Here is a 25,093-nt window from a genome sequence, read left to right as displayed (position 1 = left end):
TAACCCCCGGGCGAGTAACTATTGGCGCAAGCAGCACACGTGTTTTTTTTTTAAATTTCCCCCTTTCGCGCTCAAATTTTCCCTGCTCGCGCTGTAAAAAAAACCAAAAAAAAAAACTCCCTACCTGACTGCTGATTGGCGCGCGCTCCCAGGCTTTGTGGGCGCGCGGACAGGCTCTATATGAGCCCGCCCCCAACGAGCGGCCATTCTTTCTGCCCGGACATCAAGAGTACAGTAAGTACTCGCCATGCTGCGGCCCCTCTGCTCCTTCCCTGCGATCCCCCTGGTCCCTACATAGCTCCCTACTCCCCACCGCGGCAGCTCTCCTGTCCCCTCCTCCTGTCCCCGTCCCCTGCTCCTGTCCCCTTCCCCTCCTCCTGTCCCCTCCTCCTGTCCCCTTCTTCTGCTCCTGTCCCCTTCCCCTCCTCCATTCCCCTGCTCCTGTTTCCTTCCCCTCCTCCTGTGCCCTGCTCCTGTCCCCTTCCCCCTCGATCCACCGATCGCTGCCCGGGGCGGGAGGTCCCCACTGCTGGCAGCCCGGTTGGTGTGCGGGGGGGCTCGGCCCTCGGCCCTCACCACGTGACTCCCACCTACCCTGCCGCCTCCTCGCCAGCTAGCTTCATGCCGCCGCGGGCTGGGGGGAAGAAGCAGTCTGCAAAGCTGCTTGGCCGCGCACTGTGAAGACATGCCGGCGAGGGGAGCAGGTTAGTGACGGCCACTGCGGGGCTGACTGTCCCCTGGGGGATACCTCGCCACGTGCCTCCCACCCGCCCTGCCTCCCCAAAGCTTCCAATATGCCCGCGTGAGGTATGGGGGGAGGGTGTCGGCCTGCCCCCCCCCCCCACGAGCGGGAGATGGGCGCGGGTGGGTGGGGGAGGAGCGTGGTGGTGGAGCTGGTCGCGGCCTTTCCTTCCCCCCCCCCCCCGTGTGTGTGTGTGTGTGTGTGTGTATGTGTGTGTGCATGTGTGTGTGAGCATGTGTGTGTGAGCATGTGTATGGGAGCAAGTGTATGTGTGTATGTGTATGGGAGCAAGTGTATGTGTGTATGTGTATGGGAGCAAGTGTATGTGTGTATGTGTATGGGAGCAAGTGTATGTGTGTATGTGTATGGGAGCATGTGTATGGGAGCAAGTGTATGTGTGTGACACCAGAGATACCCCCCAATCAGTCACCACCCCCCCAATCATTCACCCCCCCGTCAGTCACCCCCCCCCGTCAGTCACCCCACCAGTCAGTCAGTCACCCTCTCTCTGTGTATCACCCACCCTCTGTGTGTGTCACCCACCGTTTCTCCCCTCTGTGTCTCTCCCCCCACACTCTCTCTCTCCCCCCCACTCTCTCTCCCCCACACCCTCTCTCCCCCCCACTCTCTCTCTCTCCCCCCCCACTCTCTCTCTCTCTCCCCCACTCTCTCTCCCCCCACTCTCTCTCTCTCCCCCCACTCTCTCTCCCCCCACTCTCTCTCTCTCCCCCCACTCTCTCTCTCTCTCCCCCCACTCTCTCTCTCTCTCTCTCCCCCCACTCTCTCTCTCTCTCTCTCCCCCCACTCTCTCTCTCTCTCCCCCCACTCTCTCTCTCCCCCCCCACTCTCTCTCTCCCCCCCCACTCTCTCTCTCGCTCCCCCCACTCTCTCTCTCTCTTCTCTCTCTCCCCCCACTCTCTCTTTCCCCCCCACACTCTCTCTCTCCCCCCCCACACACTCTCTCTCTCCCCCCCCACACACTCTCTCTCTCTCTCTCTCTCCCCCCCACTCTCTCTCCCTCTCTCTCTCTAACCCCCCCACACTCTGGATCTCTTATTTACCCTATATATCTTACTTGCCCTATACTACACCGAAATAACCTATACTGCTGTCTTCCAGATCTGACTCAAGCTTCACACGGAAGACATCGGAACCCTCCCTAACCCAGAAGACAGGTAGGGAACACATCCCCTCCAATGTAAAACATTGCGGGAATGAGGTACCTGGACATTGAGGGACTGCGGATCAGGTAAGATCCCAGGCGGGATTACTGCTTTAGATATTGTGAAGCGGGGACGTCCAGACACTGGTTAAGGGGTTCAGGAAACTAGTCATTCACACCTGGCTTTTATTTCTAGATCTGAAATTTACGCGCACACACACACGTAACAAGGACTAATTGTAGTATAATGTAATACAATAAATACATTTATGTCAAAAATGAATGTTGTTCTGACTAGGAATTTATTAAATGTATTTTATTTATATATTTTATTTTAAAGCGGGGTTGGGGGGCGGGACTAGGGTTGGGGGCGGGGTTGGGGGCGGGACTAGGTGGCGAGTAGATTTTTTGGTTGGGCGAGTAGATTTTTGGGTGATTTGTCGAACACTGTGTATAGATATCTATTAAATAAAATGGTCTTTTAGTTTAACATTTTGGCCAAATTGTTGTAAGCCCCTGAGCCACTACACGGCAGACCACATCTCAAGGGTCCCTAACACTAATATAATTTCTTAATAACCTGTGCATTACCAGGAAGAATGATTTATAATAAATCTGTCAAAATTAGTTGCATAGTTCTAAGTCTGAATGACGCTTTTATTAACCTGTACATTACCAGGAAAAGCACTCTGTATTAGATTTGTCACAATCAAACTGCAAGCAAGCAAGTTCCCCTGAGAGTGGGAGATGCTATGGAGTGAGCTTTTAACCATTTAAATGTGGGAGGGGGTGAGCTTAAATTAGGTAGGAGGTTGCCACCCTCCAATCAGCTAAGACTAACTGAACAAGAATTGTAAAACATACAGGACAACTACAAGCTCATATTGAACCCCCAAAATAACCACAACATATATATAAGCATATAAGTGTCACAGAGGAGTGCTACTGAGCATGGCAATACATATTTAAAACCAGAGACAGAACATAAAACACAGACAGAGCTCAGTGCACATCCAGTGAAACTCATACACGGTACAGTGCCTAAATATATATGTATAGATATATATTAAATAAAATGGTCTTTTAGTTTAACATTTAACACGTTTATGTTCTGTCTCTGGTTTTAAACTACATAATGATCATGGAAAAACTTGATAGTTTAATTCAGGACAGATACAACAGATTCTTGACAATTTGGGATCCCTGGGTGACATATTGGGAGCAAAATCAAACTGGATAGCTGGACAATAGCACTAAGGTGTGTATGTTGATCTAGGTACTATTTTTGGAACTATAACGCTGTATGTTATTAAGTATGTCTGTCAATAAATTGCCATATGGAAATGATTGACCCCCTTATCCTCTCTTGTTTTCTGTACCCCCCTCCCCATTTATAATTTGAAAACCCAATAAGTTTTTTAAATAAAAGTTAAAATCAGTTAAACAATTGGACAAAGCTACAACATTTCATGTTCTGATACTGCAAAGCTTTCAAAAATAGAGTATTTAGTTAAATCTTTATTAAAACTGCCCTGTATTCAAAGATTAAAAAGCGCTTAGACAAAGTATCTGTAACCCACTTGCGGTGCGTTTGTCCGCACTGCCAGCTACCCGGAGGCCATGTCAGCCTTCATACGTGGTGCCAACACTGTGGCACCTTTTTTCATGCGGCCTGCCAGCCCTGAGGCTCCCGCCATGTTTGTGCCAATTGATCGGGCCTCCACACCGGCCGGTGAGGCCCCTACGGTACATCCTACTGCGGCCCCTGTTGCTGGGCCTGCCGCTTCATCTACTCTGGTCTACCCTGACCTTTATGCCTTGGAGGATGTCATAGGCCCTTCTACCCTAACCAGCGTGCCCAGATGCAGCCGTGGTCTGGTGTCAGAGATAACTCCCACGTTCCCGTTGCTGATGGTTCCAGGACCGGAACGGGTATCAACTGTGCCTGATGACCAGAAGGGTGAGTCGACTATCCCGGGGGTGTTGGGTGTGCCTCCCCTGGTGGCAAGGGGGCCAGCAAGCCCCATGCCAATAGTTTCCAGGGAGGGTGAGATGCCCTCGACATCGCGGCCTGGTTGAGGCGTCCTCTCCTGCCCCAGAAAAAGATGCGCCCAGCTGTCAAAGTCCTGCGGAGGAAAGACCATCACCTACCTACAGTCGCCGGCGGAGTCCCGTTCCTGAGGTGTATATCCAGAAGACTGTGGTCCATCCGGAGCCCCGGAGGAGCCCCATGCCCGAGGAGGACGCCGGAGCGGTGAAGGCGCAGTCGGTAGCGGAACTGTGGAGCCAGAAGCCATCCCATACCTTTGTATGGTGAGACTCCTGCCGCTTACCCCCAACAGGATCCAGTGTGGCCTACCTGAACAAGGAGCCAGACGGGGTCTTGTTCAGTGTGCCGCGGTGTGATGAACTTCCGGTTCAACCGTATGTGGCGTCATCACCGCCACCGAACTCGAGGCTGCCTGGCAGCCTCCCGAGACTGCCGCTGAAGACTGATGTCATCAAGATGGCATCCGTGGAGCCTTCTGAGTCCACTGAGCTGACGCTGGCTCTAACAGTGGTGAGCCCGGGACTGTTACCTGCCGATGCCCTCTGCTATGTGGTCCAATGCAATGGAAGGGGTCACCGGATCCCTGATGCCGCCCCAATACCACCTCCTTGGGTTAGGGGTAAGCCCACATTACATGGATGGGTCATGGACGTTGCTAAGCCCCAGTCATCTGCCCTGCCCACTCCTGTCCCAGCCCAGGCCACTACCATTGATCCTACCACCTCCACATTTGTACTATCCAGGTTCCCAAGTGATAATGTGTCCCCTGGGTTATCCCCTGATATACTGGATTGGTCTTTTGGGAGGGAGGATAGTAACTCTGATGAATCTGAGGGTGATATACCTATGTGTAGCTGTGTCAAAAGGCTTACATCTCAGGGAGCTCTCAGGTCTTTCAGGGAGTCTTCCAGGTCACTATCTCAGCAGTCTAATACTTCTGGAGTATCTTCCCAGGTGTTCACCAGGCTAAGTAGTCCCAGGCCTGAACCAATGTCCGGCTAACCCCTTAAGTGGTGGGACATGTTCCATGGCTTTGTCACCAGCATGGATAGAACCAAGTTCTTGCTGGTAGATGGTCCTATAGTGGATCACTGGTGGGGAGAGGGCCACTACTCCCCAAAGGATACAGCTGAAGCCATACGTCAATGGCTAGGAGAAATACATTTTGGAGTAAGAGTCCCTAAGGCCCCCTCTATTCTATACCAGGAGGTGGACCCTGATGAACCTAAGTTTTGGGTCTTACCTGGCCAGGGAGATGGCCGCAAGATACTAAGACTTAGTCGAGCTGACAGGGCAATAAGAAACCGGTACCGTCAGTCTCATGGGTACAATTTCCTCTATGTGCCCGAGCCGATCATGCAGGAGATAGAGGAGAATAGGCATGATTGGCTCAAGCAAGCCGTGCTGGCCAATCTTAGGGCCAAAACCAGTATGAAGGAGTTCATCACCGAGTCTCTCAAATGTACCATCATGGGGAAATGGATGATAGGGACCTGTATTCTTATGGACCGGGTAGAAGTGCGACAGGAGGCTGGTGCCCCTAAGGTATATTTTGTGTGGGTAAAGGATTTTGAGGGACAGGTAATCAAAAAGCCCTATCCCAAATATTACAAGTAGTAATCCTTATTCTTCATGTTGGAAGAAGTAGTATATCATCGCTGTACTCAGTGGTTGATTTGGGTCCCTGCAGTCCATATATTTCTTCAGGTTATGTTGTACCATCATATGAGTAACCTGTTATTATCTTGCAGGCTCCAGAGTGATGGATGGTGCATCAAATTTGTTCCAGTAAGGACATGGAATTTTCCACCCAGGGGAGAGTGTAGCATAACTGTCCAGACTGCCTCTCTGCCTCCTGTCATGTAAGCCCTGATAGCTACAGGCTGTGGCAGGCTATCCTAGGGGCATTGACCCCCCCCCCTTCATGCTGACACTGAGTGACGGAAGTGGTGGTGACTTAGAGTCTGTGTACAGCCAATCATGGTACAGACCTAGTGTCCTTCCCTTCTGTAGTATCAGAGAGGAAATACCAAATTATAGGGAGTCTTCTTCCACACTAATTGGGAGAGGATGTGTATGTGGCTCATCCCGGCTGGGAGAGAGACATGCCAGTCATTCCCTCCTGGGCTGGCTGGTAAAAGAGAGATCAGAGGCCTCAAGACTATCAGAGAGCCCAGCACCATCCAGAAGCCTGGGACCCTCTGACATCCATCTGCATCCTCTGTATACCATCTGCAATGACTTCCCAAATAAAGGCTTTTGTTTTATATATCCCTGCCTGAGTCTACAGCCTATTGGGCAGGGGTGTGACAGAAGTCTGTTCTGGTGGGGACTGTCTCTGGGAATCCTGGAGCCCACTGGAGCTGGAGGCTCTGACACCCATGAGTGAAGACTAAAGATCACCAAAAGCCTGTCCTGTTCCCCACCACATCGCGGACTGCTCAGCTCTCCTGGACCCTCACAGGTATGCAAGCACCACAAACAGCAGTAACCAGTAGTACATCCCACAGAGAGGGGGGGGGGGGCTGTGTTACACAAGTATTGGGAAAAGTAATATATTACATATCTTGGCTGTCTTGGGTGGTTTCCAGAGCTTTGTGTGGCGCAGGTCAAACAAGGTTAAAAAAAATCCCAATACTTCCTTTTGTTGGGGATTGCTACGCTAAAAGAGCAAAACATTTAGTACTGCATGATTATTTATTTACATTTGTTTTTTTACAGGATTGAAGCAGACGGGTGTTAATTTCAGCTCCGGGGACCCCCTGCTTCCAGAAATACTTACCTTCATAGGGGTGCCAGTATCACTGTGGAGTTTAAATGTCTAGCAGGCCAATAGGAAGTTGCAATGGAGTATATTTTAGCCAAAGGGTGCACAAATTTCCTGCAGTGTGCCCCTCCTGCCTGCTCTGCCACAGTGTTGCACCCCATTGTGGCCTCCCACAGCGTCAGTTGACGCAGCGTCTCCATGGCAATGGGCGTCAAATGACCTGCGTACCTCTGTCTTAGCCAATCTGAAACGGGACATTTAAGCCGCCATTTAGTTAGGCACACAAGTTCCCTGGCTGCAGAGGTACCGGCAGCCCTACGGAGGTTACATTCTCTGGAATCTGGGGTCCCTAAAGTTGAAATTAACACAGATTCCCTGCTTTAAACCTGTAGGTAAAAGAAAAGAAAGAAAATCGCCCTGTGCTACATGTTTTGCTGCTTTAAAGAGCAAAATAAAAAATATATTTTTGCCTATAACTTTTTTTCTAAAAATATGTTTAAATACAAATGTATTCTGGTACATCTGTTTATACAGTATGTGTCGCAAATATATATATATAATTTTTTAAAATATATATATATATATATATATATATATATATGTAGCCAGGTCACCTGTTGCCCCCTGCGACCTCCCAGGGAGCCTCCATGGCCAGGACTGATGTCGGGTACTGCCAGAGGCCAGCGGCAGACCCGACGGCCATTCCGGAGGGTGGGGGCCAAGGAGGGAGCAGCGCCTCTTCTCCGCGAGCGGGCTGGTTGCCAGGGACGCGATCGGGCCGTCGCTAAGGCCGCGGTCGCGTCTCTAAGGTCCCGGCAGCCGGCGAAGAGGGCGCCGCCATTGCCTAGCCACTCGCGCATGCGCCGTGATCGCGCAGGCGCGGGAGGAACCCCAGAGTCAGGGAGAGTCGCGCGAGTGCCAGAGCAGAGTAGGGAAAGGTTGAGGCGGCCCCCAAAGACTCGCGCATGCGCAGGGCAAGTGCGCACGCGGCCCCAATGCCAGGATAGGCTCTATGGGACTACAACTCCCATGGAGCATAGCGAGGGAGGCATCAGGTGCCTCATAGGAGCCAATAGGGCTGAAGGATTGTCCTGGAGCAAGTGGATACATTTGGCGGGCTTAGAGCACGTTAGTTCAGTCAGAGACCGGAGCAGCCCAGGGAAGGAGGTAGGGTACAGGAGTCGGGGACTCCCTGTACTAGGCCAGCACCCCCAGGGCCCGAGATAAGGGCCCCAGTAAGGTGAGTGTTGCCAGGGGCAGCCCTCAGGTTAGGGACCCTGCCACTTACATTAGTGGGAGCTGGGAAAGGAAGGTTACAAAGAGTTGGAGTCAGGGAGCTGTGAGGGAAGGAAGGGTGCGGGGAGCGAGTGCAGCTCCTGCCCCGTATAGGTACCCACACCCCAGGTAGGCCCCAACTCCCCACTAGCTTAGTGGGTAAATGCTTAGGGAGGCCCAAGATAGGGACGCTGCCCTTAGTGTAGAGTGCTGCCTTGTCAAAGTCACGGCTGTTAGTGCTGTGAGGAATGACAGGCAGGCACCTTGTTGCGCAGCACGTTGGCTGCAGCATCCAGTGAGCTACAGCTTGCTGCTGTAGGCACTGGGACTCGTTAAGTGTTATTGAGCATAGTCAGGCTGGGAAGAGCTAAGGGAGTGGGGCAGGTTATTAACCCCTGTTAGGCCCCTAGGAGTTTTCCCCAAAGCCACTTTAGGTTGCGGTACCACAGGGACAGGCCCTAGGTTAGGGTTCCTGTCACGTTAGTACCAAGTGTTAGTTAGGGCTCAGCGGACGCTGCGGTTCCTGTGAAGCGGTTCGGACCCACGTTGGGGTCCGCAGAGACTGTTCCAGAGTGAGACCGCCCTGGCGGTCTGCGTACAAAGGAGTTCGGTTGGAGGATCAGACGGATTCATCACACGTCTGACCCTTTGCGAAGCCAGTTGCTGATCCGAGTACCGGAGTGCTCGGCAGGTACCATACAGTCATAAGTGCACCAACGGGCCCCTTAGTGTAACTGTGACTGCGCAGTCACCCACGTTCTCTCCAAGAGTGCGGGACATTGGGTGGGGTTCTTTGGACACTGGGTGGGATCACCTGGTGTTGGGGAAGCGTCCTGCGCGACGCAGTAGGTGTCTCCTCTAGAGAGGGACACAGGTTATATTGTGGTACTGCCGTGATATGTTGTTTGCATGTTAGTAAAGTCTTTAGTTATTATACCTCACCGTGTATGTTATTATTGATTGTCCTGCGAGGAACCACTCCCCCTCTGGTGGGAGCCATCGCAGGTGGAGGCGCTGAATTGAGTAAGTGGTTACCCCTAGTATAATTGCCCCAGGTTCCCTGTGGTGGAAGCTCAGCCCTCCTGCGAGCCAACAGGTAATGCACCACACCTATGGTAACACCGTATGTTCCTTGCACCCACATCAGATCTGCGATTGGGGGGGGGGGGAGGGAATACCCGTTACATATATATAATTTTTATATATATATATATATATTAAAACTGAATATTTTGATTGCTTCACTGTTATCCAGTGTTGATCCCCGTACAGTATGATGGCTTTTTAACAGAAGAACAATATGCATTATACTTTTTAAATTATGGTTTTTCATACACCTGCCATAGCTTTTTCCAGAAACATCTAGTCGAGTACTGGCACAGAAAACTCCACGTCATAAAACCTAATGGTCGTGAGTCATCAAAGCAAGATGTGTTATCGCGGCAGAATTGGTGATGTCTGCCATTGACTTTAATGGCATGTATCGCCAATTTGTGCATGATAGCTTTGACTCCTGACCTTAGTGAATACGTAAACAGGATTTTAGTCCCCATTTCAATGGAGCTGATCGTCTTCAGCACAGGGAAGTGGCAGCACAGACTATTGAACAAATAGCTTTCCTTTTGCCTTTGCACTCTTAGGCTGGATTTATAGGGTCCGACGGCGCGCGCGGTGCGAACAAAATACAATACCTCTATCAGGCTGGAGGAAGTGCGACCGCGGGGCAGAATTTTGAGAGACAAATTATTTCGGGTTTTTTTGCGCAACGGCCACGTTACATGAGCGGTTCAGCCAATGAGGGCGAACCAGCCTTGTGACATTATGGCCATGCCTCCCCATTGCCTCCCCATCAGAGTTCACGGACGCCCGGGTGACAGGCGCGCGAGATTCCTTGCTCTCCGTTGCACGCACCTGCACAATAATCACTGCCTTACTTGCCCATATTCAATATGCTGTAAAGCCGCTATACCTTTGCTAAGGAACATTGATGAGTACCCAAGGAATGGGATGACTTTTTCATAGCAAATAGAATAAAGGTTATTGAGTCAGTAAGGTACAGTAGATCTCTAACAGTATATTACATTAAATGCTGCCATTCTAGTACAAGCATACAGTACAGTATGTGCTTTCAAATTAAAACCCCTGCTAAATATATAATACATTACATTAGAAATAAAATATTTATAATTATTGATTTTTTAGGAGTATTGTGAGTAAATATTACTTGATGAAACATTTTGACATATTATCCATAAAATTATTTTTTAACTCTTAATTTTAAGGTCAATCATAACCCAAAACATTACCATAAACATGAATTCTAAATCATATAACATACCTATAAATAAAAAGGAAACACTAAACTCAGCCACAACACATATCCTGCCCTGGCATTAAAACCTTAATGCGCCTCCACATATATCCCCAGGTCTTCTTCCACACTTACAACTGTTATTGTTTTTTTCTGCCACTTGGGAGGTTAGAGGGAAGTGACATTTCCCCTCTGGAGCAAGAATAGAGAGGTTTAAGCACTGAGTGACCCTTGAATCTTCAATAGGCAGGACCAACCTGGTAAAGACACACTGTTCCACCTGGTAGATAATGGGACTGGGATAAGGGGGCTATACATATCAAAAGTTCTCAAGGTAGCATTTTGGTACATAAGAAACAACAGGCCTTAAGTTTGATTCTCATACCTCCACTCTCAAACACTGCTTCCACCGAAAAAAACCCTCTTCCAACCATAGTTAGAAGGCATTCTGTCCTTTGTAGACCTGCCCACAAAAAATGCTTTTCTGATATTAAAATATAGGTTGTTGTTTTTTTTGGTACACATACCATGAGACTAGCATATCCTTTCGACATTAGCTGAATGCGTTATTAGTTTTGCCGTCTGCTGATGACATCTCTACTTGTGCCATAATATTCTTCAGAAATGTGCTAATCTACAAAAAGAACCTGCCTGTTCCTACTGACATGCAATTATCTGATTATCCTACTTGATCCTGCAGTCTGCCACTTACTTACTCACCGAGAATCTCATCCTTACTTCTTGATGCAATGAGACAAATTAATCTTGAAAGGAGCCAGAACTTCATTTTTATTTTTGACATGGCATAGTACATTTTGCTTCCTTAACTGGTCCCACACTTTATATATAAAAGTTTCCTTCTAAATGTTTTATATGACTGAAAATGCCTCGTTTAGTCCAGAAGATGAAAGCTGTCCCAGAATAACACAATGTGAGGAAAATTCCGTTTTATATAAGAGGCAAATAAAGAATATTTACATAGCAATGTCTGTTAAACTGACAAAAGTGTTTCCCCATCATTATTAGTAATTATGAGGAAATTAAAAAGCACTTATGAATTAAGTAGGTGTCAGCGGGAATTATTGGTGAACTGAATTGTTGAAACTGTTTGCAAGATGAAATGATTCATCCCTTCTGATAGCTTTAATTAATATATGTTAATACTTGTAAATTTGTTGTTACAATATCTAAAAATATCACCAAAATAGTTTTCAGTAGTTTGGTACCAAATTCTCTTATCATTTATTATAAACCCCATCATTGTTAATGAATGTGGTATTTCTTACAGCACACTGTCTAATTTGGAATTAATTTGGATGATATAGGTGCATCTGTGCAAAAGGGCTTATTCATTTACAAATCTTTATTTTTGTACGCGTTAATTTATTTCATGTCTCATCCCATATTTCAAATTGTTTTCAGTAGATTTGTTATTCAGAATGCTAAATATGCAAATGTATTTTCCAACTTTAATAAAGCCAAGTGCGTATTAGTCTATTTTGATATGCAAACAAAATTATTCAAATATGTATTTTAACACTTTCAAAAATGTAGATTGTTTTTCAAGAATGTTTTCACCATACAATAGTAATGATCTGTCAGCCCCGTTGGACTTGAACTAATAGCCCGTACGTGGAAAGGGAGTGAGGCTACTAATGAGCTATATCTGCAGAAAAAAATGTGCTCTTCTCAGAAAGTGACGGATGAATATATATATGTCCAAGGTTAATATAGCTGTCTGATGGCAGGTAAATAAAATAATAGATGAAACGAAGGGATAAGTATCGGATCTAATCTTAACAGTGGATCCCTACACCTTATATAGGGCGTATAGCAAAAAGGCCCTAGGGAGACATATATTGTCAAAGAAATAACCAAATCCATGAACAGTAGTTGGGATGTTAGTGAGATTAATTCAATTGTCGAATGGCATTGTCTAGTCACCCCTTTACATTTAAAGGGGATATAGTATCTAAATGAAAGGAGTACAAATAAAACCTTAATTGAGTCCTCTCGGTGGCAAGGTTTGTAGAGTATAGATCCAAAGTGACTTTTTTGAGAAGTTATGTGTCCCAGTCACCCTTTCTCGCACCAGGGGAGTAATGGTCAATACCAAAAAAATGGAGTGTGTTGGTATCTCCATTATGGCATTCATTAACGTGTATTGTGATGGGATGATCCAAGTTATTTCTGATGGAACCAATATGTTCTAGAACCCTATGTTTAAGTTGTCATCTCATTTTACCAATATATTTTTCTGGCACTTCCACACACTGCCATATAGATTAATCCTACCAGGGCCGCCGACAGGGGGGAGAGCCGGGACATGTGTCCCGGGCCCGGTAGCTGCAGGGGGCCAGATTGTTCCAGATTGATGACAATGGGCTATAAGGAGTCTTTCAGTGCAGGAAGGTGTCATAGCAAAAGACAGCTTAATAAATATGGGTCTATATTTACACACATAAAATTGTGCACAAACTCACATGTATGCCCCTAGCTACATAAATAGAATGGAATAGTTATTTTTTTAATGTTGTTTATAAAATAAACTTCCACAATAACTATAGTTTCTTTTTTTCCTTCATTCCACTCTATCTAATCAAACATGTAAGTAAGGAATTTGTTTAAGTTATACCAGTTTTATTTAACATTCAATCACAACTCCTTTGTGTCTTTGTTTCTTGATTTATTAAAGAAAATTGGCTCTAAAACATCATCCAGACAAAAATCCAGATAATCCCCACGCTGCCGAAAACTTCAAAGAGATCAACAATGCTCATACAATACTGAATGACTTGTCAAAGAGGAATATTTATGACAAATATGGTTCACTGGGATTATATGTGGCGGAACAGTTTGGAGAAGAAAATGTTAATGCGTACTTCATGTTGTCAAGCTGGTGGGCAAAGGTAAGAAACCATTAAAGTGAAAAATATCACAGGTTTTAATACATGTACTATGTACCAATACCTATGCTGTTGCCTGAATTGTGCACTTCTGAATGTCATTGACATTGCTCCTTGCCTGAGACTGTGCAGAAAACTCAAGATCCCAGTAATTGGACTTGGAGTTGAGGTGGTTGAACACAAGAGAAAGGTGTTGATGGAATCCCCTGGAGGGTGGACTGTCGCAGAGCTTTTGCAAATTATAGTACAAGAACAAATTACAGTACAAGAAAGTACAAGGCTTTAACCTCCAGATGGAAGGCTATAAAATAATAAATTTTATGAAAATAATAAATTAATAAATTATAATAATAATAATAAAAATAATAATAATAACACTCACATGGCCATGTGCGAGTGGCTTGTACTGTATATCTGTAGCAGGGTATATGATGCTCTGTAGCTCGTTGAACTTCCACTTCTTTCTGCCACAGGATTTCTGCGTACCTTCCATATCTAACCATAAGATAGAAAGATGGCCGAGGTTGGTGGCAAACGATGGGTGAATCGTTGGGGGTAAATGTTGGAGAATTATATAAATAAATAAATAAATACCATTCACATGGCCATATGTGAGTGACCGCTTAGCATGCTGGGCTGATCTGGGTAACTCGGAGGTATCCTCTGTTTCCATTCATCTCCCGGTGTATAGAAGGAGTGGTTAACCTATCCAGCAACCCTCCCGAGAGCCTTAACCACCCACCCGGGGCAACTACAGTACACCCTTCACCCACCGCATTAAAACACCAGTAACCCCTTAATTAACTTAGCGGTAGTAACTACTAAGGTAACTTAGGGGTTGCTGGTGTTTATTGGTTGGGTGTTGGGTGTTGGCCCTTCCATGTTGGTGAAGAAGAGGAGGAGGATGCCTTCATCCTGGCAGGCGTAAGTAAAACATTTATTAAATTAATTTGTACTTTACTGTACTGTATATTGTATTTGAATGGGCAAAAGCGCAATTTGCAATATTTAGTTGCTAGGGCATTTGACCATTCCTTTGCGGGGGGGGAGGTTGTTAGGGGTAAGGAGGTGGGTGAAGGGGAAAGTTGCCCCGGGTGGGTGGTCAGGCCTCTCGTGTGGGTAGTGGGAGGGGTTAACCCCTTCATTACCTTAGCGGTAGGCCTAACCACCCATCCTGGGGCAACTACCCCTTCACCCACACCCTCTACCTCCAACACACCAGGCCCTTTATTTCATGTTGCTGAAATAGAGGAGGAGGAGGATGGCCTTCATCCTGGCAGAGGTAAGTGAAACATTTATTATTTTAATTTGTATTTTATTGTATACTGTATTTTAATTTATTTATCAAATGTTTTACCAGGAAGTAATACATTGAGAGTTACCACTCATTTTCAAGTATATCCTGGGCATAGAGTTAAGATGACAAAGAATACAAGGTTACAAATACAGTTACATCAGTGAACAAGGTATACTTTATATACATATATTATAGGCGTATGGAACAGTAACAGACCAGATTAAAATGTGAGACAGCCTTAGTTTTGAAAGAACTTAAACTGGTGGTGGATGTGAGAGTCTCTGGTAGGTTGTTCCAGTTTTGGGGTGCACGGTAAGAGAAGGAGGAGCGGCCAGATACTTTGTTGAGCCTTAGGACCATGAACAGTCTTTTGGAGTCAGATCTCAGATGATAAGTGCTGCATGTGGTAGGGGTGAGGAGCTTGTTCAGATAGGTGGGAAGCTTGCCCAGAAAGTATTTGAAGGCAAGACAGGAAATATGAACTTTGCGCCAAGACTCAAGTGATGACCAATCTAGTTCTTTGAGCATTTCGCAGTGATGTATGTTGTAGTTGCATTGGAGAACAAAACGGCATACAGAGGCGAGCCGGTCGATTGGAGCTTCGCGACACACCCAGCTAGCGGGGGCCGCCATCTTAAGTTGCGCACGCATGCACAGAGCAGCAGTAGCGGCAGCCAATAGGGAAATAGGCTCCACATGGGGAACTACAACCCCCAGCAGCCCCAGGGGCTGCAGTCACATGCCGCGCAACAGCCAATAGGGCTGCAACTTCCTCTGCAGGGGGAGATAGATACATTTTCGCAAGCTGCAGTCACGCCAGTTGAAGCTTGGACAAGGTCAGGGTAGGTTGCGTGTGCAGGGTGTCAGTGACCCCTGTACTAGGCCAGAGAAGCCCTAAGGCCCCATCTAGGCCCGACTCATTACAGCTTGTGGTTGCTGCAGGGACAGGCCCATCCGTTAGGGATACTGCCCCTTTGGAACCAGCATAGGGACACAGACAGGACGCAGCTGCATCCTGGCCTACATTGGTCTGGGACCAGACCAGCAGCTACTTATAAGAGACTGTCTTCAGTATGGGACCCTCCAGCTGGATATCACCCAACGCGGAAGCGGACTCATCACTGACCACAACCGTCGCTGGATCAGTAGATCCTTTCTCCTGCCATGGCGTTACCGGGTGTGGGACCACCTAGCAACCTCATCTCATCAAGTGCACCAACTATACACCTTAGTGGGGCAGCACTGTCTCACACACTGGGGTGGGTGGCTTCTTCTGGACACCAGGGTGGTTGGGTGCCCAAGGGCCCTAAGTACTTTGGGGACTGCATATCAAGTGTGGGACACGAAGGGTGATGGAGGGTACGGTCGTGCGTGACCGGGTGGTTGTGGTTTTATATATATATATATGCAAATACAACTGTATGCTCATCTGCATGTCTTAGGCAGGTCTGCAACCCCGCCTTTCCCCATTGCAAACCTGCCTAAGACATGCAGATGAGCATACAGTTGTATTTGCATATTTGCTTTCCTGTGGAGGGTTTTTGTCACTTTTTTTACTCACCATAACTTAACTCAGTATTATGGTATATATATATATACATATGGTATATTATATATATATGTTCATTATTTCATTCATGCAGTAAACTGTTACTTTTACCATTGAGTGTGTTTATTGCATGGGGTTATCCCACACAGTAGGATCCTGTACAGGTAGAGGCACTACCAAGAGATGATTCAGGTGCACCCCAGGCTCCCAGCAGTGGAGGCTCAGGCCTCCTGTGAGATGCAGGTAAAGCAGCGCACACACACTAGCCACCATATCTCCCAGGGGGTGGGGGAAAGTGCGCTACATATAATTTGCATATCTCCCAGGGTACCTCAGGTGTGCTTCTTTTTTAGCATAGGAATCTCTCATTAAGTTATTTTGAGGGGATATTCACAGGTAGTCCTCGCTTTATGACGTTTCACTTTCCGTCGGACGCATTTTCCAACGGCGGCAAATGCAATAAAAAAAATACATTATCCACCGCAAATTTCACGTATCTGATGGAAATCGCCACCGGCGATTCCAACAATCTGGTCCCGCTTTCCGACAATCTGCTATCCGACAGGGGTTTGCGGGACGCATTATGTTGGATAAGCGAGGACTACCTGTACCAGTATACAACTGGAGAAACTACTAAATTGGGTTCTTCCTCCTCGCTCCACCATACTCCAGAATCCATAGTGTTACACTGGCACTCTATGGTTGATGAGCCAGAGGGAGACTGCAGGGATCCAGAATGGATGTGGATGAAACAGCAGGGACCAATCATTCTTTTGCCACTAGGGCCCATTATCCACTTGTTCCACAGCTAGCTAAAGCTATGCAAAATCAATCAAATAAGTGATTACTCCTTTCACTCCATCCATGTAGTGTACAGTACATAGCGCTTCCCAGGAGTAATACACATGACATAATAATATAACACATAATGGGAATAAGCGCTTGAGACATAAAGGTAACATTAGGAAAAGGAGTCCCTGCCCTAAAGAGCTTAGAATGTAAGTAGTAAGAAGCTGGTCTTCATACTGTAGAAGCAAAAGAACTAAGGATACTTGAATGTCACCCACAAGGGGCATAATGAACTGGGGATTATTATAAAATCACTTTAAAGAACTGTAGTAGATTAATAACTGTGCCTTATTTAACAGCATTAATACTGTTCGTATCCCAGTAATACTTCCAGGTCCGACTTTACAGTGGTCCTCGATTCTGTCTGTAAGAAGGTATTAAGTTGATGATCTTGTATATACAGTATATATACTTGTAGCGGTCATGTAAAATGCCTACAGTCATCTCTCCTGCTGGCAGTAAGGCCTGGTAAGTGTGGGCATGCCAGCAGTAATCATGGAGGTTTTCCCTCACACCCTGGTGGGGTGCTCTGTGTATGGCTGGGACTGGTCACATGCTCTGACTCCATGGTTAGTGATGTCAGAGGTGTGTCAGCCTCAGAAGCTTACATAAGGCACAGCACTGTGTTCTAAAGTTAGTTGCTGGAAAGTTCTACCTGAGTTGCTAGTTGTTCTGCTGAGAAAGGAGTTCCAGCTCTTGTCAGAGCTGAGGAAGGAGTTCAAGTTCTATCAGAGTGTCAGTTATGTTATAGTAACTCCATGGGAGGCTGTGTCCAGGGACCTGGCACAGGACAGTGATTCCTGCGGGAATAGTGAATCCCTGATCTAGGTGATATACCTATCAAAAGGGAGCACTGGCGAGATGAGCGGCTGAAGATACTCCTTGTGGAGGGCAGTTGCCCTGCCGTGTCAATAAAGATGAGTTCAGCCAGAAACCCTCTCGTGTATCTATCTGGAATGAGTGTACAGAGAGGAGCACCACGGAGGAGTTCCTCGCCAGGATCATCCCCTTGCGGACGCAGGGACCCTGGTGAGGTGGAGGCGCTGCACTGGAACTAGGTGAGACTCAGCACACTACCTCAGCTGCCTGTCTGGACGGGTCCTCCCCACACACCATCATGCGGGAGACTCAGGAGTCCTGTAGCCAACAGGTGCACCATCAGGCATATCTACACTGTAATGGGGTCCGGTTAGACCACAGGGGCCAATGTGAGATTGGGTGGGTCAGGCCGGGCCAGAAATACCGTTACATTTGGAGGCGAGCTGCTGAGATCAGATCCGTCAACAGGACAGGCTTTTAGCTAGGTCACTTGGAAACAGGGAGAGTGTCTGCTGCCACTTTGTGCTGAGTAGGGACGGACCTAGGGGTGGTCAGGGGGCTGACGGGATATTGTCAGTTCGCAGGGACAACCTAGGGGCCTGAAGGGAGTGAGGGGTCTGGAGCGGGCTATAGCTGACCGAGTCACCTTGAGGCAGTGCTAGTTGGTAGGATGCCAGAAGGGACAGCCTGTTAACTTGGTCAGGAGTCCTGGAGAGGGTCTGCGCTAGGCTGACCAAGACAGGTAGACGCCCCAAGTACTGCATGGCAGAGCCAGCCAGAGTACCTAGCCATTCCAGACACTCACCGTAGGGAGCACAGACTGGGAGGAAGGAGTCACAGCAGACACTGAGAGAGTGAGCCTAGCCTGAGGTAGTGCAACACTGGGTCACACCTAGATAAGGTACACATGTGGTGGTGCATCTGAGCTAATCTTTATTGTACCGGTGTGGTGGCTGCCCCGCAGAGTGGAGCCTCATGTACGACAACTGTTATGAGAGAGTGGAGGATCCGCGTGGCGCGGAGAACGTAAAATGGCGGACAGAGTCTGATGGGGAGGGCACCCGTGGCGTGCAACCCACTGAAGAGCAGACTGTCGCTGAATTGTCCTTAACGAGTTTGCTCTGGAGCGGAGCAAAGGCCGTGGCTGCCCCATTTTTATCCTGCCTGGGACAGCGAGGGGCCACCTTTGAAGAGTGTGAGGACATTGCAATAATTGGGGGAGAACCCCGTGAGGAGAGCAAACAGATGGACTTTGTGGGCTCAAAAGTCAACCAAAATGGCGGTTCCCGCTTGCTAGGGAAACCGCATGGGCCAGGCGCAGAAAAAATGGCTGCTGCAGGACTTGCACAGAGCTGGCCGGGAATGGCGCGAACAGCAGAGCCCCGCCCTGATGGGGGGCATGGCGCGAAAGCTATGGCTGCGCCGGAATGGACAGTGACTAATTCAGCCCCTGTGCTGAGTCAACCGTTGAGTTTATGGGACCCTCCCCTGATTTCTACCAGGGGGAGTGACTATCAACTATGGCCTGTGGGAATGCACCCACTGGGCCCAGGGACTGATATCCAGACGGCGCCACTACAAAAAGTAGTTCCGGCCGCGGAGGTGATTTACAAAAAAGAAGGGTACCTTGCACAAAAAGCTGCTGCAAGGAGAAGGCGGGAACTAGCCGCGGGAAAAGACTCCAGCTCTGAGGAGGAAACTGGCGCGAAAACGCAGACCGCGCCCACCAGGATTGTATTAAGGCCACTGAGGTGGAGGTGTACTTTTGTGATCGAGTTGTCTGAGGGAGGAGCTGGGTGTGAGCTTCCTGTCCCACAGTTGCGAGCTGGTGAACAGGAGAGACCCTTGTGCAAAGTGTCTCCCGTAACCAGCACAACAAAGAGCGAGATGGACATTGGGGTATATCCCTATTTATTGCCAGGAGGCTCCCTGGTAGTCAAGGCGGGGGCGGACACAGCCATGCTGACGGCTGAAGCCCCGCGTGCGGCCTGCACCGAACCAGTTGATCCCGGAGAATGGGGATCGCTCCTAACGAGCAGAACGGAGCCTGAAGAGAAAGGGGTCTACAACCGTGGTGAGAACCCGGAACCTCACCGTCGGTCCCCTGCGGGAGTGCCACTCCCAGAGTCGGAGTTCGGCTCCTCGAAAGAGGAACAAGCGATCCTAACGACGGTGGTGATGCGCCTACCGGCGGACCACTTCAGCGGTGCTGGAAAAGAACCGGCACTTACCTGTGTCGCGGCGGAGCAGAGTCTCGTGTCGTCGGTGCAGAATCAACCCGAGAGGCGGAGTCCCACGGCCGTGGTGACTTGCAGCGCGGAAGGAGGAGAGGATTCCATCCCGAGCCGACGGAGTGGTGAGATACATCCTTACCCTTCCCAGGCGCCGGTGGTGGCAACGGCGGAGGAAGGCCTAGCCCAGGCCCGAGCGGAGCGGAGAGCAGACCCATCACTTCCGGCGGCGGATGTCGTTGTGGAGGAAGAGATCCCGCTTGGGGATCCATCGCAAGATGGCGGAGTATCCGGTTCCGGTGATGACGTCACTTCCGGCGGAGGTAGCGGAACGACCAGAGAGAGAACCACAACGCCTCGGCGATCGTGCAGTGCTTCCCGATCACCTGTGTCAACACAGAGCTGGCAGGCTGCGAGGAGAGCTGAGACGGGTGAGGCCCAACCAGCGGCACGTCCGCACAATGATACGGGACTATCCGAAGGCAGAGAGCGGGTCGGAACCCCGCGGATGCCTATTACCTGTCCCTGCGCCCAAACCCGTGCCCTAGATAAAGCCCCTGTCCCAGTCACCTTTTCCCGTGGGTCCACGTCCAGTTTGGGAATGTCGGGAGGGTCCCAGGGAACCGGTGAGGAACGGACTGGGGAGAGACTGAACAGTTATGCTTCCGAGGGGGGTTCCAGGGGTGGAGGGCAACTGGGTATGGCATCAATGGCCCGGTGGGTACCTAATGTAACCGATTCGGCAGAGGAAAAGGTACCGGGATCATACCTATGGTCCAAGCCTCGCTCGGAAAGAACCGCGGGGATATCTTCTTGGGGGAATGCAGAGGAAGGGAACTCACTAGAGTGGGGGTCTGAGGAATGTAAGGAGACCCGATGGTGGGCGGTGGGGGAATTTACACCGGCCCAGAAGAAGAGGAAGATGCAGGAACGATGGTTTCAGATAGGTCAGCATAATATAGAGCCTATGGGGCCTGGGATATTATCTGACCCTGTGGACACAGACGAGCCCCTGTCATGGGTGTTGCCAGGGAGGGCAGGGAACGCAGAGCTGACTAGGAGCAGCCGGGCCGAGAGGGCTATTATAGCTAAGTACAAAGCGCCCCACAGGTTGGAGTACCTGTATGTCCCTGAACCCCTCATGGAAGGAGAAATTGAGTTTAAAATGGGTTCCACTGGTGAGGATAGGGGATATGGCACTGATGAGGAGGCAGGATCAGGGGAGAAAGATTGGGATCCTGGCGGGTTACATGAGAAGTGTCGCACAGAGGGTTACAGCATTGCTGCTTTAAGACCCGTGGACCATGCTGTGCGCAAGCCACCGTAAGAGGGTATGGTAGTACCACTAATGGATACTCCATAAGGGAGAAACCCTGGTTGTTATACATCTATGTTAGGATGTATCTGTAATGTTTATGATGGAGATATGTACTGTATTCATTTGTACTGCATTATGAGAAAATTTGTGTGATGTTAATTATGTTTTGTGTTGCAGTGCTTCCTGGAAAGAGGTATGCAAATTTAGGTCCCAGCGAGGACGATGGGATTCACCAGGGGGAGAATGTAGCGGTCATGTAAAATGCCTACAGTCATCTCTCCTGCTGGCAGTAAGGCCTGGTAAGTGTGGGCATGCCAGCAGTAATCATGGAGGTTTTCCCTCACACCCTGGTGGGGTGCTCTGTGTATGGCTGGGACTGGTCACATGCTCTGACTCCATGGTTAGTGATGTCAGAGGTGTGTCAGCCTCAGAAGCTTACATAAGGCACAGCACTGTGTTCTAAAGTTAGTTGCTGGAAAGTTCTACCTGAGTTGCTAGTTGTTCTGCTGAGAAAGGAGTTCCAGCTCTTGTCAGAGCTGAGGAAGGAGTTCAAGTTCTATCAGAGTGTCAGTTATGTTATAGTAACTCCATGGGAGGCTGTGTCCAGGGACCTGGCACAGGACAGTGATTCCTGCGGGAATAGTGAATCCCTGATCTAGGTGATATACCTATCAAAAGGGAGCACTGGCGAGATGAGCGGCTGAAGATACTCCTTGTGGAGGGCAGTTGCCCTGCCGTGTCAATAAAGATGAGTTCAGCCAGAAACCCTCTCGTGTATCTATCTGGAATGAGTGTACAGAGAGGAGCACCATGGAGGAGTTCCTCGCCAGGATCATCCCCTTGCGGACGCAGGGACCCTGGTGAGGTGGAGGCGCTGCACTGGAACTAGGTGAGACTCAGCACACTACCTCAGCTGCCTGTCTGGACGGGTCCTCCCCACACACCATCATGCGGGAGACTCAGGAGTCCTGTAGCCAACAGGTGCACCATCAGGCATATCTACACTGTAATGGGGTCCGGTTAGACCACAGGGGCCAATGTGAGATTGGGTGGGTCAGGCCGGGCCAGAAATACCGTTACATACTGTATATAATATTGTTCATAAACGTTCTTTTGTTTGCTTAATGAATGAACACAACTGATGCTACAATTTACAAGTGCAAAGTATACCAAGTTACAATGTTTTGTGATGATGTTACAGTATATACCTTGTCTCTTGTTTAGGGTTTGTTTGCTATCTGTGGACTCTTGACTGGCTGTTACTTTTGCTGCTGCCTTTGCTGCTGCTGTAACTGCTGCTTTGGAAAGTGTAAACCCAAATCAGCAGGAGGAGAAGATTATGAATGCTATGTGTCCCCAGAGGACTTGGAGGAGCAGATCAGGACAGACATGGAATCAGGTGGTGTAAAAAAAAAAGTGAATTTATTTTTAGAAGGGCATGCACAACGCATTCTAACCCTTTTCATCATTCTGGCAGTGAAATGGTTAAGAGTAGCTAAAATACCCAGGTTTCCTTGCCAGTTACTACCGATCAGATTATTTCTGTGATGTCATTTTGAGTTTTCAAGCATTTTTGTGCTTTACAGCTCCTCTCATCTAGATTTAGGAGCCACGACCGGGACTTCTTGGGTAACCAAAGGATTCTGTGCTTTTTTGCCATATGACATATTTGACATGTAAAAAGACTGTGCAAGCCAATCGTTGTGCAGCAGTGGTTCCCAAACCTCTCCTCATGGACCCCTTGGTCACATCAGGTTTGTGAGGCAAACACCCATCCTTCTATTCATATACAAATTAGGTGCATTTACCTGTCAGAAATTGCATGGGTTATCCTTAAAACCTGGTGTGGTTGGGGTTTCCTGAGGATAGGTTTGTGTCAAGGACAATAATGCCCACCAGAATATCGGCAGAATTATTTACTTAAAGGTAAAATGTAAGTCTCTAGGAGATAAATTAAAACATAATAAAATCATTCAGCCAAAGCAGGGATATAACATAGAAGAAACACTGTTAACTCAACTGGATGGGTAAAGGTAGTTTTATCGAGTCGCCTAACCCACTAAAAAGACTGGAATCATTAAAAGTTGTTAAATACACGATAATATTTGGCTTACTGAAAAACACACAACAAATATTATCACCCATTTAACACTCTATTTACTATGAATGCATGATAAGCGTATGATTATGAGCTATTTTGCTTGCAGGTTTTTAGTGATAATGAAAAACAGAACAATGGTGAAATAAAGTAACATTTAGGAAGAGGAGTCCCTGCTCCGAAGAGCTTATAATCTAATTGGATGAGATGTTTATACAAGAAGGGTACCTATTGCTCACCTAATACTATTTTAGACAGTAGAGGTTAATAGGTGCACAAGGGATATGTCAATATATGCAGAAAAAGTTTGAGAGAATCAACCAAAAAAGACACCTGACTGCACTCAATATTAACCATATTAATACATCTGGTATTGTGGCCGGAAACATTCAATCCGTGAGATAACTGTATCCCATATAGCCACTCCGGTATCACGTTTAAAATCTTTTATCAGGTATATGATAACAACGAAAAAAACACACATATAAAATCATTTAAAATAAAGGAGAGCTAATAACGGACATATACCAAATTTAACCCCTATAAGCCCAAATTAACCCCGATCGGTAAGGGTATTGTATGGTACGGATAGCAGTTAGCCGCTGATAGTTTGGTCTCTGGAATGCCTAGAATCTGCAATCACGTGCTTGTTATGCAGTGTAATCCATGTACAAATATTTAGTACTGTACAAGAGACTTATAATAACAATGTCAGCTGAGCCATATAATGAGACGAGTGTCTAGCTAGTATAACATGCTGGTCTACTACACGTTAGCAAAAATGCATGTGATAACAGCAAGGGTATGCAATATATACGCGTCACTGATGCAATGTATTAATATACGTACAGGCGTTAGCTTGTTTAAATGTCTGATCAGTATCCCTGAAAACGTGATACCGTTAGAACCAGCAGTACAGAGGCAGCGGCCGTTGTTCGAACATTTCACGGAGCCGTTTTCGTGTGCTCTGCTGTATTCCATGCGGCATTCACGCCACCAATCACACCAGGCACACCTGTGTTTACCGCGGTTGATTTGTTTGAATTTCATGGATTCTGTTTCTTTGGGTGCAATTCTTCGTGTATCCATGGCAGAAATGAGTGAATTGTAAGGCTGGGGCCATAGAGGGGGTAGCAGAGCTGAGGCGTGCTGACGCTGAGGCTCGCCTGCTGAAATCTGCGCGATTTCATGCCCGGAGCAGCGGGCGCGATCGGAGGCGGGGGGAGACTGAGGGAGGCGGGGCAGTGACGTCGCTGGGCCAATCGCCCGCGACGCACCGACGTCAACGTCTTGGCACCGACGTCACGGCGCCGTAACGTTGACGCTACTCCGCGCTGATTGGATGTTTTCAGCCGACAGCGCTCTGAAAAACAGCTTGACTGTCGGCTGAAAAATCCAGCGCCTCAGCACGCCTGCGGACGCTCGCGTGAGCCCCATCTCAAGGCATCCTCATTGAGGATGCAGGGGCTCAGCGCGGAGCGTCCGCACGGCTCAGCGCGGCCTGTCCTTCTATGGACTCGGCCTAATGTGTACAGTACTGTGCTACTGTGCCAATTTGCAGGTGTTTAAAAACCAGAACACTAAAATGCCATTTTTTTCACTCGATAAAAACGAGTCAACACGCGTCTTAAGGCGGTAAGGTTGGAAGAAATCACACGACATGACATGGGTATTCTGAGGTATACAACACGTGAAATGTTCGAATAACGGCCGCTGCAT

At 48.1% G+C, this 25,093-nt stretch overlaps 1 protein-coding gene across 1 annotated transcript in view; it reads left to right on the top strand.

Moving 5' to 3' along the window:
* Positions 1-25,093, top strand: part of DNAJC5B (DnaJ heat shock protein family (Hsp40) member C5 beta) — a 66,689-nt gene that overhangs the window by 27,959 nt on the left and 13,637 nt on the right. Inside the window, exons 2-3 of the mRNA XM_075584018.1 lie at positions 13,003-13,216; positions 22,501-22,675. Of these exons, the coding sequence (XP_075440133.1) occupies positions 13,003-13,216; positions 22,501-22,675 (389 nt within the window). The remainder of the gene's footprint in view (positions 1-13,002; positions 13,217-22,500; positions 22,676-25,093) is intronic.

Source organism: Ascaphus truei, chromosome 2, assembly GCF_040206685.1.
Source record: "Ascaphus truei isolate aAscTru1 chromosome 2, aAscTru1.hap1, whole genome shotgun sequence".
In the NCBI taxonomy this organism is placed as follows: Eukaryota; Metazoa; Chordata; class Amphibia; order Anura; family Ascaphidae; genus Ascaphus; species Ascaphus truei.
Note: the sequence above shows the minus strand (reverse complement) of the source record. Positions and strands in the feature narration are given on the sequence as shown.